The following is a 17,222-nucleotide window of genomic DNA, read 5'->3' as shown; positions in this document are numbered from 1 at the left end:
TGATAACGCCCTCATCGGTCAAAAACTTTTAATTTAATAAGCACACCAAGTGCACACATTTGTTGTATTCGATTCCTTGAGTCCTTTTTGTATTCGAATGATAAATTGTAAACGTAAATGAAAATCATTCGAATAGAAAACGTTAACAGCGCAAGCTTTTTCGTTAAGAACAATCTCAACACTCAAAATAATTCCAATCAAATACGACAATTGTGTACACCTCTCCGCCCGCCCTCTATATAATGTAATTCCAAAATAATAAATCATATGCTTAAGATGTTACTACATTTCATTAATCTAGGCAATCAATCTAACAAACATATCTAAAATACATGTTCTTCATAATTATCTACTTTATTCAGTGCATGTTTTTACAAAATATTAAAATACAGATCAGTGATTACAAAATGAATGTTAAATCTATTTTAGGTGAAGTGAATCACACTCCAAAATCATTATACATGTTTTTTAGTGAATCATTTTAGTAATAAAATATATGTGCATCTTGGTTGCCTGAATGCACAGAAAAATTAGTCAGTAAAACAAAGACAACAACTACTAAAGTACAGTCAACTCTCGCAATTTAATTTGGGCTAGTATTCATAATGTGTTTTTAATGGTTTTAGACCTCAAGAAATATTTGGTTTTGGGAGAGTTTCTGGTTTTCAGAGAGTCCAGTATTGGAAGAGTTGTCTGTAGTATAAATGTCCTGTAATTATTCTAAAAAGGTAAAAACTTCAGAAAAACCATAGATGACATACAATTCGTTGAAAAAAAGAGGGCGTTACAGTATTTTAGAAAATCATGTACATCAGCATCTATAATAAACAATGGCACTCAGTTTCCAAGCATGGAATGGTCAATATGTTCTTTTATATTTAACAAAAAAGGGGTCTAACAGTAGTTGATTGAGCCTGTCTTATAACAATACTATTGAGTAATTTATAGTTCTACAGGACACAATGAAATAAAATATATAACAAAAACTATTTAATTGTATTATCCAGTATTAACACAATACCGAATAATACCATTTCCACGTATTTCACGCATTCTACCGCAATGACGTAGTATCGTCAAACTGGAGCGAGTATTACTGTCCATACGCAAGCTAGTGTAGTTCTTCAGATCGTCCTCAATACAGAAAAACACACCTATAAGTAAAAAGAATAAAATATAAAAACATAAAGCTCTGTTTACACTGTCAAACTTGTAACAAAAAAATGTGATGTGCCCATATATAGACATGATGATAATAATAATATCATCCTGGATTTATATAGCTCCTAATGTAATGAAACCTCTAAGCGCTGAACATTATTACCCCAGTCATTTTTTTGGATCAAACACGTATGGAAACATGCAGCTAGTAATCAGCGCAAAGTTGTGTCTTGATCTAACCGGGTACCCATTTATACACCTGGGTGGAGAGAGGCTAACGTAAGTAAAGTATCTTGCCTAAGGATACAAGCAATGCGGTGAGAGTATCACTACCATATTTGGGCACATCACACTTTTTTTGCCAAACTAGTTTGATAGTATAGACATAGCAAGATAAAGAAAAGCATTTCAGAGGTCTAACCATATTTGGCTACAGTTTTTTTGTCGAACTGGTTTGATAGTGTAGACAGCTTTACATTCAGAATTGAATAAATTGTAAGGTTGATCAAAATGTTTTAAATAATCTGATGCATGTGCTGAAAATCAAAGATCCGCCACTGCATAGCAACAGGTCTGTGTGGTGGTTGATGAAGAGAGGTTCTTTTTCTAGTAAAAAAAGGCCAACATTTAGAAGGGAGTTTACAGAGTTAAATGATATACCATTGGTAGACCAAGGCAATCAACCAACAGGACACTGAGCTCGTCTTGCCAGGATAGGAACTCCTAACAGTCCTTTGATCTTATGTCTGGCTGCCACAAATACCAACAGTACTGTATTATGTATATAATCCCTGCTGCACACAGTGTCTGTTAAAGGATGTAGAACGGATCGTGTTGCAGCCAGAGATAAACCCCTTGATCTCCGGAGCTCAGAATCCTGTTGTTAGATTGCCTTGAGTAAACATACCTTTAGTGTCTTTGGTTTCCTGTGTTTTATATTTCTTGTATTTCTTTATGTCTTTGCTGTTAAGCGAGTGAGTCGGATGTTTTAGGAACGTGTACTTGGCTTGAACTGCCTTATTAATACCATCCACCACTGTATTCACTGTTGCATAAGGTAAGCGTCCCTTCATGTACCTGTAACAAAAATATTGTCAATATAATTTGACCGTGCGATGTACAGTAAAAATGTCAGAAAGTCTTACCATATTTATTTTTAATAATCGCAATTTAAATATTTACATAAAGCAAGGATTTTTATTCATTTATTTCACCTTATTTATAGGGGGTGACCCTAAACAGCATATGCTGACAATCAAAGGGACCTCTTGCTGAGTGTCACCGTGGCTGTGTGTATACTAGTACACCGGGGTAACCCCCTACTTATCTCAAAAGATTTACTAGGTTATAAACCATATCTTACTTTGGAACACTGTTATATTCCTCAACTGTAATGTAGCTCATGTTGCAGACAACTTTCTTAAATGTTTTACTGGACACTCTTTTAACTTCTTCAGGTTGATTCTTATTTTCTTCATTCTTTGGTTTCAATACGACACTTAACAAAATATACAACAATAAATAATTAATATGATCTACAGTAATAAATATGTATATATACTTTTTATTTAAAAATGAAGATACACTTCACAGCATTCTGGTGATTGTATTGTATTTATATACCATTGAATTATTCCAAAATGCTGGTTCAGTAATGACTATAGTTTTTATATAGGCACTGTAATTGTCTAAACCTTTCGGGTCACGAGATAAATTCAAATTTTATGGTCAGAGTGTTCCAATAGCACTGATTAGTTAGGACTTTTAAGATGAGTGTTCACTTAGTTTGCACAATAGGGTCTAGGTAGTAGTAATTTAAAAAGGGTATTAATTTAAAGCATTACCTTTGTTTTTTCTCTGTTTCAATCTTTTGTAGTCCAGGCAATTGAGATGGAATATTCTCCGACATGTGTTGTAGTAAAGTATTCTGTGATTTCAACTCTTCAGACAGCATCTAAAAAATAAGTTACTGACAATGTTGTTTAATGAATTTAGGCAAAAGGTTTTGTTTTTCGTTGCAGTGTTTCAAGGCAGAAAAAACAAAAATAAAAACAGAACACTAGGGATAACCCACTACTCTTTCTAAAAGATGCACTGTGTGAACATGAGCCTGATGTTTGCATTGAAATATTTAATGTTAATTTTGTTGAATTTATATACCGCTAAAAAATAAATGAGACTTAATCCTTATCCTAGAAGATTTGTTCCATCACCAAAAATATAGAATGCATTGAGTATGTCCTGTTGGGCCAGTAACTCAATCTCAATTGGAGTCTTTAAAAAGAGCACCACGTTTTGGTGCTGTTTGTAGTGTCTATACCCGCACATTCTCTGTTCTGTGTGACAAATTACCTTTGAATGTGCAAGCTGTTCTTTCTGGTTTTTAAGACATTCTTTCATTTGTACAATTGTTGATTCAAGAATTAAAAGCTCATGATTAACAGTGACCAATACATCTTGAACTTCCGACTCTTGGCCTGAGAATGAGAGGTATTCAAATTACAGTAAATTAAACTAATGGCTAACACTAATACCCCTTTCACACCAAAAGCAAAACTCCGGAGACACTCCGGAGTTGACGTCCCGCTGTTTGGTGTGAAAGGTAAAATCAAGCAACTCCGGAGTTTAAAACTGCGGGGTTGAACAGCTGAACATTCTCCGGAGAGCGAACTGCGGGGACACCCCGGTGTTTTGGTGTGAAAGGTACCAACATCAAACTCCGGAGTGTTTCGGGTCAAAAGGTCATCCTCACACGATCACTCATTGCTTTAGTTTTATTTCAAAATACTTTAAATATTTGTACAACATATATAGCGGGTTCAAAAATAATAAGTAGTATCAATAAAACATTATATTACTTCTGAGACTTTTGAAAGTAATTATTAAATTAAACATATTATTAATTAAAATGATTCTAATGATCGTCGCTATGTAAACAAACAAAATAGAGGGCGACATTTACAATTTTATTTTATAAACCCCGGAGTTGCTAGGTTGGTGTGAAAGGGGTATCTCCGGAGTTTCTCGACGTTTTGAATGGTCATAAACCCCGGGGTGTCTCCGGAGACACTCCAGACTTTTGGTGTGAAAGGGGTATAACAGAACAATATTACTAATTCTAGTAATTTCCACTTGATGTGTTTCTTATAATATAAGCATTAATATATATATATATAATATAGTTACACACAGACAGAGTAGTTTATGTATGAAATGTTACTCTCTATAGTACAAAATACTTACAAATATTTGACATCTGCATGCATTTGTTCAAATTTTCTAGTTTATTCAAGAAATGTTCCTGTAGCTGTTCCACAGTTTCAGACTCCATGATTCAAATCTTAAACATAAAATTTTAAGATCTTTTAATAATGTCATTAATTGCAAATGAATTTTTATCTGTTTATTGAGTTGAAAATACTCACACATGTTCTTAAAATTAAATCTTATTTTTTATCAATTCAATAAATCCAACCCAATCAAATTGGACCAATTGTAGGTAATTAGAGGGCGGCCCACTAGAGTACTACTGATACATCATCTGCCTAGCTAGGCCTGTAACAGTATACAGTAGGCCTAGGCTAGCCTAGACTAGCTAGGCCTAGTATAGGCCTAGGCTAGGCCCGGGCTCCTTCTTGTTGGGCATCTAGGTCTACTACTAACTAGGCCGCCTCCTCCTACTTACTAGGCTAGGCATATTAGCTAGCTAGAGGCTACTACTACTGTAGGCCTAGTATACCTACTACTATTATTAGGCTATTATCTAGGCCTAGCTAGGCCCTAGCTAGGCTAGGCCTAGTCTAGCTAGGCCTCCTAGGCCTCTAGTAGGCCTACTATACTAGTAGTAGGCTAGTAGTAGTAGTAGTAGAGTAGGTAGAGGTAGGCCTACTACTACGTACTGAGGCTGAGCTGAGCTGACTGAGTACTTATTAGCTAGAGATTGGCTTCTATTTATAATAACACACTGTGATAATCAACACTAGGCCTAGCCTATATACATACCGATTGTTTATTTAAAAACGATGAATGAGTTAAATAAAACAAATTTGAGGGATAATTTTACGAACTTTTCAAAAACTTAAACAATTGCCGCTAAACAGATAATAGAGGGCGCAATTATCATAAACAAATATTGTTGTTACGTGATAGAGGGCCTCCTTTTTGTAAACATTCACACGTGTCAAGCTTGTAAAAAAGGAACGTACCGGAAGATACTTCGAAGTGAGAATTTAATAACTATAAATAATTGTTAAATAAATCGAAAGGGACCACCCCAACTTACAACGCATAAACTTACAAACAATACACTACTGACATAATAATAGAATAGGCTTAGGTACTAGCAGTACTAGCGGTTTCCTTCATATTATTCATATATCCTAGCTAGACCTGTCTGTGAACTAGCTAGGAGGTCGGACATTTTGTTGCAGTCCCGGGCCGAAACGTCTTGCTAGGTCTATATTAATTATATTCTACTAAGCCTAGCTATACTAGGTACACACTTCCGTCTTGATGCTAAAGTCTTGATGCCAAAGGCTGATGGGGCTAGTTTATATCTTCTTGTGTTTTAAAAAACAATGGACACCAGCAACTCCAGAATAATTATTAGGAATTCTTACATAAATCCTACTCTTTATGTATGATTGATTGATCTTTTTTTTTACAATAGAATGCAGAGATCATTGTTAGGGTCAAGTGACTTAAATGTTTCACAAATATGTCTTGGTTGTTGGCAGTTCAATGGAGGTAAAAGTGATGAAACATGGCCCGCTCAATCGATAAAGGTAAATATTTAAAAAGCACTCATCTCTTGTTTGTTCTTACACACTTGCAAGATGTAAACAAATGTTTTTCAATCTGCAATTAATGTGAAGGTATTTTGTAGGCGCTACTGCACTTTTACATTCACTTCAAACTTGTTTTAAACAATCAGACTATATTATTTATTTCAGGTTTCTCAGTCAATTGTGGACAAGGCCATTGAAATGGGTGTCAACTTCTTTGACACAGCTGAAGTAGGTACCCTATATAAATTTGATGGAAATAGAATTGTTTTTATGGTGTGGTGCTGTGTTCTGCTTTAGGCTTAAAATATAATATATATTAGTAATTTAACATTACTTTAGTGATTTAAAGTGCAAATCTAATTGTTCATTGTAATTAAGTTGATTGTGTAATGTGTGATATTACAGTATTTAGTGTTTAGTTTAATAACCATTATTTTATTTATAGGCGTATGGAATGCACAAATCGGAAGAAGTACTTGGACAGTGTCTTGGTAGTCGACGAAGAGATGTCATAATTGCATCTAAATTTGGAGCCAGGGTTAAGACGCCATACCGTGCGACAGATATTGAAGAGGTATAATTATAATTTTATATTTGACACGTTCCACACACGCACATGCCATTACAAATTAAATCTCATGATTGTAGTATAAGAAGAATTTTAAAATAGATAACTTTTAGTATTCTGACACAGTGACAGCTTAAGAATTTCCTTTATTTTGATCAGCACATTATTTTCTTCTGTATTGCAGTCATTGAGGCTAAGTCTTGAAGCATTAAAAACTGACTACATTGATCTGTACCAGGTAGGTTTATCATAAAGATGCTCAACAGACCTGGCAGAGTTTCATCTATGATCAACAAATAGACAATTAGTATAGGGTGTAGACATGCCAGGAAATTATTGGAAAATAATGCTGTCAAAGTAGCCATATATCCATAAGAGAGACAGTTTAGCCACCTATTTTTTAAGTCTTGCTGCATCTCCATACACACAGTAAAGCACAAAATAGATTGTAATTATACCCACAAATAACCCTTCTAGGTATCTTTAAACTTCAAATCGAGAACTGGTGCATCGGCCAGAAAGAATTAAAAATATTCATGGCAGAAATTAGACAAGACCATTGTTTTCTTAATTTTAACCTATAACCCCTACACTGACATGACATGACCTGCAGAAAGCCTAACTATGAGGAGTAAGAATAGCTGTGTCACTTTGATAATATATCTTAAAAGGGTTGTTTGTAAATATTGATAGAAATAAGAAGAGCATTACTTTTTTAGGTTCATTGGTCAGTGATGATGAATGATGCCAAGGAAACAGTGGCTGAGTTGAAGAGGTTACAGGCCAAAGGTCAAATCAAGCATTATGGGGTGTGCAATTTTGGTGTCCAAGACATGAAAGACTTTAAAGATGCAGGAGGTACTGCAGTCACTAACCAGGTAGACATATGCAAATATAAAATAATAACTGGTTACAGTGTGCTTGTGTTATTCTGTTGTGAAAAATAATCCAGAATTGAATGGTGCATCATTCCCTGTGATAGCCATCACTTAGGTCTACCTTGTGTCCTGATGAAAATAGAGCTAACAGGGTTTCTACTATCTCCAATCAATAGCAGGTTTTATATAACACCTATATAAATTCCTGTCATTTGATTGGACAAATGTGGGTCACATGGCGTGCAATAGTACGCACTATTCAACGATCGTTAAATAGTACTTATTATAAATGTTGTGAATGTTTACAAAATTTCGGGTTTTATGTGTGACCATTATGCACAATTGAGCAGCTTTCAGTGGCAGAGATAAAAAATTTGTTTTTAATAAAATCAATGCGACTTGTCAATTAATTTTCAGTTAGCATACAATCTGCTCTTCAGGCCCATTGAGTGCGATATCATTCCAGCCTGCGTAGACAACAACACGAGTGTGCTAGCCTATTCCCCTCTGCAGCAAGGACTTTTAACAGGAAAGTTCAGTAAGCCAGAGGATGTACCAGAAGGGAGACGTCGCACCAGGCACTTTAGCAAAGACAGCACCACTTTATCAAAACATGGGCAGGATGGAGCTGAAGAACTGACATTTAAGGTGATATAAATACAGAACTACTAAGTTCAGATAGATTTGTTATACTTTTTTTTTTTTCTTATCAGTCCAATGAAGGAGATAGAGTTCAAAGGTTACAGTACTATAGCTATTATAATACAGATTCTAGGTTTAATCACACAGTGACTTTACCTTTAGTAATAATGCACAAAATATTTACTTTTTAATGTTACCATACCATATTTTGTTTTTCTCAGTCCATTGAATCTATTCGGAAGGCATGCGAGGAGGAGTCTGTTCTCATGGCAACCGCTTCCCTCTCCTGGCTCCTGAAGCAGCAGAATGTGGCATCAGTTATTGTAGGATGTAGCTCAGCTGACCAGTTGGAACAGAATTGTAAACTAGTTCAGGTTTCACAGGTAAATCCTAATATATTTAATTTTTTCCAAGTTGAAAGCTTTGATTAAAAGTATTATTATATAACAAAAGATAGAGCAATCGTAGATAAAAACATTAAAGATGTATTGTCCCCCAAAAACATGAAAAAAAAGAGATTAAAAAAATTAGATTTTGAATAGGCAATTTTAATAAAGTTATTCACTTCTGTAAAAAAAATCAAAATTAATTATGTAACTAAAACAAAAGAAATCAAGAATCATTATCTGACAGAAAATTTAGGTATATTTTGTTTTAAATTACATTTTTTCATGGAATTTAGTTTAACATGTACAGCATATATTGTCAAATATTTATAAATATTTAAAAATTGTGTGTACACAGTAAAAGCTCTTGAGATTAAATATTAAAAAAGCAAAAAACACGATAATGAAAAAAACATCAAAAGATTCAAAAGCATACAGTCAAAAGAGAAAATCCTATAATAACAAATTGTCATGAGGCAGTCATAGATAAAAATTTTAATTTGTGGAATTCATTTTTTTTTTCTATTTTTTTTTTACATAGGAATTTAACAAGAAACTTATTGAAGCCACGGATGAGCTGAAAAATGTGTTTGGAAACAACCCAGATATGTGGGCTCCAACTTCCCGAATTCACTGAATGTTGTTGCAAAAGAAGAAAACATTATTTTACTGATCATAAAGGTTTCACTAATGACGTTTAAAAGATTTTAATACCATTACTCCAGAAATATTATTGAAATTTTCAAATATTACATATAATTATTATTACTGTACTGTATTAGCAAATATATTTTTTCGTAAATAAAATACTGAAAGATGAGGGCGTATCAAATTGATCGACTACATACCATGCTGAGAGGGTTAAAGAGTCGCTATCCAATTGAGTTTGGTTAGGACATCTGCATATAAAGCAGAAGGTTCCGGGTTTGAATCTCGGTTGGGACGACTTTTTCTCATTAACACAGATTTCCTCATCTTATCGTTTCGAATTATTTATATAATATATATCTTAGTTAAGTCGAAGATGCTCTCCAGGTGGAATGTCATCCTGAGATGAGTAGTAGTAGGCCTAATTAAATTAGTCTTGTTTATTTTATTTCATTTATATGTAATTTTTTACTTTCTATGGACCAGAGTTTCCGAAATAAAAGATTGAATGAATGAATGAATATCTCTATAATATTTGGTACTAATGAATGGTTCAATGTAAAACACCAGTAAAGGCTGAATCTTCTTCCTGTTACATTCCATAGATCCATTCATGATGTCAACTTCAAAACTTTATTATCGTTATTTTTGTAGGCCTAGCAATTTTTATAATCAAATGAATTCTTAACCAACGTTTGTACAAACGTTGTCCGTGTCTATTATTGTTTATTTACTTGAAAATATAGTTATTTTTAGTACTATATACATTTGATATCTGTAGAAATAGAGTTTATTTTGCCTGCACACTCTATTTCACATTGAAATTACTGTATTAAAATTACACGTTATCACATTTAATCGTAGGTATCGTTTGTCATTGTGGTTTAACTACAATTTTTGTTTATTCTTTAACCAGCAAATATTTAGCAATCTTTTTAATAATCGTACACACTGCTTGTTGCAGTCACTGTAATTAACTAAAATTAAGTACTAGTTGTAGTAAAACACTTAGCAGTAACTGCAGTAGTATAGGCTAATGTTGATGCCATGAATTTGTTTAATCTAAGAGTAAAACCCTACAGAATTCTCTGTAGCTCTAAAATAAAATAATCACAGAGTTAAATAATCTATTTTTGCAACAATTGTTACAATATGCTCATTATTTAAAAAGTTACTAGATTGAATTTGAAAATTTACATGGACCAATTTACACAAACTAGCGGCACGTAACGGAAAGCGGGAAAATGATGACCATTTACACAAAACACGGAAAGAAACCTCGCTCAGACTATGAGAACATTCTGTGAAGCTTGGTTCCCACTAGGACGCAACGCAAGGACGTGGACGCAACGTAAAGCTTGGTTCCCACTAGAACGTAACGCAAGGACGTAAACGCAACGCAAGCGTTTTAACCAATGACAAGCGAAGTTATAGACAGTTAGCAATCACAAGCGAATAAGCCATCGCTTGTGATTGGTCAATTCACTTGCGTTGCGTTACGTCCTTGTGTTGCGTCGCTAGTGGGAGCCACGCTTAAGTGAGTTGACCAATCACAAGTGATAGGTTATTCGAAATGTCGCTTGTCATTGGTCAACGCGTTTGCGTTGCGTTTACATCCTTGCGTTGCGTCCTAGTGGGAACCAAGCTTTAGTTTGTAATAGTTCTATTCATTATTTCCTGAACTGTAAGACATAACATACATTTTACCAAAGAAAAGACAGGAATATATTATTGTAATCAAACTGAAAGCCCACAGAGCAATTCTGTCAAGCACATAACCAACACGTATCCATTCAGATTCAATCTGTCTTTCAACATCCTGTTTGTCATACGCATCGACGATATTCTTTGTCAAGTCACCGACCGTCTCAAGTAGGCCGTATAGTTTGTATTTTCTCGAAGTTGTCTGATTGGTAAGTTTCCGTTCATACAACTTCATCGAATGTGTACCTCCGTTATGCCTGTCGCCTAGGTAATTTCTAAACGGTGTTTGGTTATTCGTATCAAGGCTTTCTCCTTTGGAACAGCGGGTGAGGCATAGAATAGGCTCTAACTTTTCGAATGCCAGTCTGCGCAGCCACTCTGGGACACGTCCTCTGTGAGTACCACAATGGTGTATACAGAGAACTATCACAGACACCAGAATTGATAGAAAGACTATGATCATGGTCACTAGGAAATACTGGCCTATTGAAAAAGACAAATATGTTATGTTAGGATTACAGTACATGTAACTACATGACTGACGTCGTTTAAAAAAAAGAAAGTCTTTTAGAAACACTGCTCAGATTGATTTAGAATTTCTCTTCAACAATTGTAACTCTAAAAGTTCCGTTAAAGAATGAGCAGTATGTAATATCGGTTTGGTTATATTAACCGACTAATGGTTTTAAGTTTAAGTAAGCAAAGGACACAAACGATATCTGTAGTTGATCTGTGTAGATTAAAAATAGTTAATAGAAGAACATCTTGCAGGAAGAAACTTACTTAGAATTGGTACAACTTCTGAAGTTGGTGGCATTGTTTCAGCAACCATCAACAGAAACACAGCCAAAGACAAGAGAATCGTAATACAAAGAGTCAACTTCTCGTACGCATGTGCAGGCAAATAAAACGTCAGAATTGTCATCGCTGTAACGACAATGCACGGAAGAATCAAATTAAATATATAAAAGAAAGAGCGCCTGCCGATTATTACTGTAAACTCTAAGACTGGAAAGAGGTCATCGCAACACGTATACTTCTTTTCAATAAGCTGCACTGGCATGCCTCGGAGCTCCCATTCACCGTTGTCAATGAAACTGCTGATGTCGCCGGCAGAAGAGCTGTTGGTGAGCCTCATAGATGATTTGGCATACGACCAGGATCCGAATTGCATCAGACAATGTTGCTCATCCACTGGGAAGTAGAGGATGTTTATTTTGCAGGAACTTTTGAAAACTGCTGGAGCGTACCAAGACACGTTGCCATTGTATTGGATTTCTACGTCGGTCTCTGTGATGCCTTTCATTGCGTCATCGGCACTAGAGATATAAACACACGTCAATTTTATTCTTGAAGATAATGGATCTCATTTGCCTTATCCCCCCTCCCCTCCATATTATTTCGATTTGCAGTTGGCATGCTGATTATTTTATGTTTCCAATTTCCTTTCAAATAATTATCTTCCTACATTACAGTAATGCGTTTTGTATTAGTGTTTTAATATATATATGCAAGCATTGTCAATAAATTAACAACTTACGTATTGTATAGAATGACATCTGGTTTCCACACGCTAGAGGCCGGTAGATTTACAGTACTAATACCATCATAGTCATCAGGATCCCATTGTAAATGAACGTCTTCCCAATACTGTTTCAATTATAGAAAGATAGATACGTTGATGAATTATGAGCCTACAGGCGTGGGTGGTTAAACCCCACATCCCCCACTCTTAACGGACCATGATAGAAAGAGGTAGGCCTACAGCCGCCACGTTTTCGTTATAAACATTGGTTAATGTTTATTAAGCTTGGTTACTAAGACGTAACTCAAGGACGTAAACGCAACGCCAGCGTGTTGACCAATGACAAGCGACAGTTCGAATAATCAATCACCTACGATTGGTCAACTAACTTACGTTGCGTGTACGTCCTTGTGTTGCGTCTCTAGTGGGAACCACGCTTTAGCAATATACTCTTTTATTGCTGTAACAAACAAAGAACCAACAATACACCATAAATAAAATTAGTAGTCACTTCAAAATTTGTTAGCTTACCTGACGTAGCCATACATTTGTAGTTAGAATTTGGTTACGCTCATCCTATATAATTAAATTAGAACATATAAAATGTGGTTTAAATTAAAAAAATTACAAAATAGGCTTAATAGGCCTAACTGTAAGTCTAGAACATCGTTTCAATTATAATAACATATTATCACAAGCTTTAAAACGACCCGTCGATCGTCAATAATTTCTAGGCTTCTATTTAAACACCGTACATAAGAGGATGATCAATGCTGTGTATGTTTAATCTATGTTTTCTTTAATATTGTTTAGATTCCATTTACTAAATATATGCCATAGATAGAGTGGACATTTCGCATTTTTTGGTTTTGATTTAAAGATCTGTCTACAGTACACTATCAAACCAGGGAGGTATACATTATTGTTATGTGCCCATATATGGACATGATGATGTCATATCACTACCATATTTGGGCATATCACTACCATATTTGGGCATATCACTACCATATTTGGGCATATCACTACCATATTTGGGCATATCACTACCATATTTGGGCACATCACACTTTTTTGTCAAACTAGTTTGATAGTGTAGACAGAGCTTAAAAAAACAAAATATAAAATAACCCAAAATCCAGAGATAGGCTAAATATCTGTAATAATCTGTAATTAGACTTTACCATGTCAATGATTTGTTGGAGTGCGATTCCGTAACGTACGTCAATGGTCGTGGTTGGTGTTAGAGACGGCCTAACAGACATTTCGTATGATGACGTAAGATCAGTAATCAAATCTAACATTCTGCTGGTCGATATCACTTCTATAATGATTTAATGATACTTAGTTCATATACATAGAATTGAATTATAGATTTGTTGGATTGTATTATGTCTGATTGGATGAATCGCGTACGCGTGGTCGTGACGCCGATGACGCTCAATTTCAATTTAAAAAATGTCTTTTTATATATTATATATTATTTGAAACATTTGAAAAGCGACTCATTGTACATTTATTGCGATTGATTAATTTATTTATTTGACATAACCCAACATACTATATACTCACAAACAGTCATATTTTATTCACAATTATTTATTTGTCATATATAATATGTCTTTCCATGAATAGATATTACGTTGCCATTAGTATAGCATCTCGTCCTTCTCTCTGATTTAATTTCAAGACTTATGGTTAAGAATCTATTAGTCCTAATATTTGTGTGTAAACGACAATTAAATTGAAAAAATGTGAACATACCTTTAGCGAATGTCATAAAAGTCAAGAATACAAACATACTGGATACCTTCATATTTGGTTGCGATCCTCCAACTCAACTTGGTATTTTACAAGTGTGAAACGGCAGGTCATCTATTTCAAATTTTCAAAGTCCAAATTGTGCTAACAACTAACAGTGTATTGAAGTGTGTATTCATTTAATTAAATCTAAAGCCCATCACAGATAATTTTCAATCAAGACTGTCGCGTGGTTTTACTTAATAATAATAATCGACTTAGCGACGAATTAGTGACTTCTTTAGTTAGTGAAGGTCCAAGATGATTGCTTTGTATTATAAATCATATTAGTGTACTAATATTATTTAGATAGTGTGTATTATTGTCAATAAAGCTTGGTTCCCACTAGAACGTAACGCAAGGACGTAAACGCAACGCAAGCGTTTTAACCAATGACAAGCGAAGTTATAGACAGTTAGCAATCACAAGCGAATAAGCCATCGCTTGTGATTGGTCAGTTCACTTGCGTTGCGTTACGTCCTTGCGTTGCGTCGCTAGTGGGAACCACGCTTTAAGGCAATTCGGAATACGTGTGTGACGAATCATACAACATCTGATGTTTATGTAAATGTGTGTGTGTGTGTGTGCATGATACGTATGCTATGTTATATTAATACATAGATGTTTCTACATTTTATACTGTAAATGGTTTTGGTTATGCTTACACGTGTGTGACGAATCATTGTAAACTAACATCTGATGTTTATGTATGTTGTATAGGAATATGGGTGTGTGCATGTATTAATGTATTTTGTATTAATACAATGTTTCTACATGTCTATACAACTGTAAATGGGTTGGTTATGCTTTGTAGATCTGCAAACCAAATACTGTAGGCCTAGTTATGTTAGTTATGCATGATCAGCGTTCCGCAACCTTTTTTGACCGCGACCTTATGATCCTATGTTCTACATTGCTGACATGTATTTGTGTTCTTAAAATTAAGAGCACTAAGCATAACATACGAGATAGTATCCACAAAAAAACCACTGAACCAAAATTTAAGTGACCAATTATTATTGTCTTCTCCCTACATCTGGTAAGGTCGTGGAAACATTGTGTCGTTTCCAAGGCATCACCAGATGCATTGACTTGCTTGTGTGGTGGAACGGGGAACGTATTATTATGTGAACCCAAAATACAGTAGCTCGAAAGCTTTAACTCTTTACCACCACGACTAGCATGGGGTTCGAACCCATGACATCCGTGTTGTTAACACGACGCTGCTCAGTCGTTTGAGCTAACCGGTCATCTTGGATATAAACAGGTTAATACCAGCTTTGACGGCCATGAATTATGACGTAACGATGAATTACGTAATATGAAGTACGTATATATAAACTATTGTCAGCTTCTCAGTCATGTACTTTTGTAGCGTAACGGGTAATGCTCTGTTGAATACTCTAAGCGCTGCGCTAGCTTGGGTACGAAACTCTGCGAATTTTTAAAATGAAATAAATATTGTTTTTATTTTATTTTGAAATATATTGAGATTTAGGAAATAGGTAAGCTATCTTTGCGATTTCTACCGTCATATTAATACATAGTCATTATGCATACATAATCACTATCGTTATAGTAATTTCTATTAATAGGCTCATAGTCATTTTGCCACACGCAGTCTGTTGCCAGCACATCAAACATGCACAAATTACCCATGATGGGGCCTGTGGCAAAGCGAATTTTTTTAATGACAGCCCTGGCTGGAAATGGTACTCTCGCACGTAAAAAAAAATTATGATAAATGGCACCTCAAGTTGGCCGGAAACGACACTCTAATAGCGCGCTCGCAATTGGCAAAACGATCGTAGCCAGCTACTTTTTTCGCCGGTAAACACATTTGCTTTCAATGCTAACGTCAAGGGGTTCTCCCGAACCATAAAGGCCTGAACAACATCGATATGAGTGTAATTTGGGATAGACCTGTTTATATTGTTCTTTCTATTATTAATGTTCATTGTAAATGTCCACCCCCCCCCCCCCACCCCACCCGCTGGTACATCAAAGTTCGCAGTTTTTCAGTCCAAATTACACATTTGCAAACTACAGAAAAATAGCGTCGTAGAACCAGTTGGTAGGTTATTAAATCCACGTCCTAAAAGGGGATTCCCCACTTGTCTTAACAACAACAACAACAACGACTATGCGTCAAAAGCGTGCATCGCCCCGTCGTCGATTCCCAATTGTGCGTACGCTACGGACTCGCCGCAGGTCAACATAGGAAAAAACTGTAGATGTAAAATGTATTCAGTAGATTCTACAAAACTGAGAACATTTCACATATAGATCAGTGTATAATTTCAGTATCGAAAACAATTTCGCGACGACCCATCATTTTTTTTCGCGACTGATAGGTTGCCGATGTATTAAAAATGTAAAAATCATAATTGATGAAACAATGCTAATAATGATGAAATAAATGCTCGAGTCTCTTGAAGATATATTCATCGTCAATTTTGGGAATACAAAAGTAAATTTCTTTTTTTTTTTATCATAAAACAAGTCAACAATATATACAGAGGTAAAAACAGAAACAAACAAAATATTAGGTATTTCATTTAGATGATGTAAATGTAGAAAGAATTTAATAAATATTTTAAGAAATTTTAAGTAGCCTGGAAAAGGATCTGATTGAAAAAAGTTTATTACTTTATTAAAGGTTAAATCTTAGTTTAGTTTAGAGGTATTGCATGAGGACTATTTTAGTATTGATAACACAATAAGGGATGAGGATTGTTTTCAATTTCAATCATCTTAGCATTACACTCATCGTACTAACGAAAGCACAGTGTGAACAGTGACTTGTCGTAGAACAGGCTTATAATCAGACTTCAACATTTATTGAAGCTTGTTAGAAACATTTTCACAAATCTAGTGTTCAGAAAAATGTATACTAACATATATCAATTAGTTCCAACTCAACTCCTAGGGGAAATGTTTTGGCAGAAATTTTTCAAAATGGCCGCCAATAGCAACACATTCTCATATATCTCGGCAACCAATAATGATAGAAACTTATATTTGGTCTCAAAATGTTCATAATATAGACATTTATATTTACTCTAATGGAACATTTTAGAAAATTAAAAAGTTAAATTAAAAATATTAGCGTGTCCTTCATTA

The 17,222-nt window shown here is 34.8% G+C and overlaps 3 protein-coding genes across 3 annotated transcripts; 1 reads left to right on the top strand and 2 right to left on the bottom strand.

Moving 5' to 3' along the window:
* Positions 1-347: 347 nt before the first annotated feature.
* LOC140051061 (SKA complex subunit 1-like) lies at positions 348-5,254 on the bottom strand. Its single transcript, XM_072096139.1, has 7 exons — positions 5,164-5,254; positions 4,405-4,501; positions 3,514-3,638; positions 3,006-3,115; positions 2,525-2,659; positions 2,069-2,238; positions 348-1,154 (listed from the first exon to the last, which is right to left on the bottom strand). The coding sequence occupies exons 2-7, from the start codon at positions 4,490-4,492 to the stop codon at positions 1,000-1,002; spliced, it is 783 nt and encodes a 260-aa protein (XP_071952240.1). The 5' UTR covers positions 4,493-4,501; positions 5,164-5,254; the 3' UTR covers positions 348-999.
* Positions 5,255-5,333: 79 nt separating this feature from the next.
* On the top strand, positions 5,334-10,179 carry LOC140051060 (uncharacterized oxidoreductase YqkF-like). Its single transcript, XM_072096138.1, has 9 exons — positions 5,334-5,382; positions 5,831-5,945; positions 6,114-6,176; positions 6,394-6,522; positions 6,701-6,754; positions 7,236-7,394; positions 7,812-8,042; positions 8,258-8,419; positions 8,964-10,179. Exons 2-9 carry the CDS (start codon positions 5,832-5,834, stop codon positions 9,057-9,059), a joined length of 1,008 nt encoding a protein of 335 aa, XP_071952239.1. The 5' UTR covers positions 5,334-5,382; position 5,831; the 3' UTR covers positions 9,060-10,179.
* Positions 10,180-10,654: 475 nt separating this feature from the next.
* Positions 10,655-13,564, bottom strand: LOC140051840 (neuronal acetylcholine receptor subunit alpha-10-like). The gene is made up of 5 exons (XM_072097164.1): positions 13,484-13,564; positions 12,831-12,875; positions 12,315-12,424; positions 11,558-12,093; positions 10,655-11,257 (listed from the first exon to the last, which is right to left on the bottom strand). The coding sequence occupies exons 1-5, from the start codon at positions 13,562-13,564 to the stop codon at positions 10,734-10,736; spliced, it is 1,296 nt and encodes a 431-aa protein (XP_071953265.1). The 3' UTR covers positions 10,655-10,733.
* Between the last annotated feature and the right edge of the window lie 3,658 nt (positions 13,565-17,222).

The sequence above is a fragment of the Antedon mediterranea genome, chromosome 6 (assembly GCF_964355755.1).
Source record: "Antedon mediterranea chromosome 6, ecAntMedi1.1, whole genome shotgun sequence".
Lineage (NCBI taxonomy): Eukaryota > Metazoa > Echinodermata > Crinoidea > Comatulida > Antedonidae > Antedon > Antedon mediterranea.
Note: the sequence above shows the minus strand (reverse complement) of the source record. Positions and strands in the feature narration are given on the sequence as shown.

Bases quoted from the DNA above. Each gene is read 5' to 3' on its own strand.
- LOC140051061 (XM_072096139.1), bottom strand. From the start codon at position 4,492: ATGGAGTCTGAAACTGTGGAACAGCTACAGGAACATTTCTTGAATAAA. The intron at 3,639-4,404 runs GTAAGTATTTTG...TCTCATTCTCAG, and splicing joins CATGCAGATGTCAAATATTT to GCCAAGAGTCGGAAGTTCAA. The intron at 3,116-3,513 runs GTAATTTGTCAC...CTTATTTTTTAG, and splicing joins AACAGCTTGCACATTCAAAG to ATGCTGTCTGAAGAGTTGAA.
- LOC140051060 (XM_072096138.1), top strand. From the start codon at position 5,832: ATGCAGAGATCATTGTTAGGGTCAAGTGACTTAAATGTTTCACAAATA. The intron at 6,755-7,235 runs GTAGGTTTATCA...TTACTTTTTTAG, and splicing joins ACTACATTGATCTGTACCAG to GTTCATTGGTCAGTGATGAT. The intron at 7,395-7,811 runs GTAGACATATGC...ATTAATTTTCAG, and splicing joins GTACTGCAGTCACTAACCAG to TTAGCATACAATCTGCTCTT.
- LOC140051840 (XM_072097164.1), bottom strand. From the start codon at position 13,564: ATGTCTGTTAGGCCGTCTCTAACACCAACCACGACCATTGACGTACGT. The intron at 12,425-12,830 runs GTAAGCTAACAA...TAATTGAAACAG, and splicing joins CAAATGTATGGCTACGTCAG to TATTGGGAAGACGTTCATTT. The intron at 12,094-12,314 runs GTAAGTTGTTAA...TTATATCTCTAG, and splicing joins GATGTCATTCTATACAATAC to TGCCGATGACGCAATGAAAG.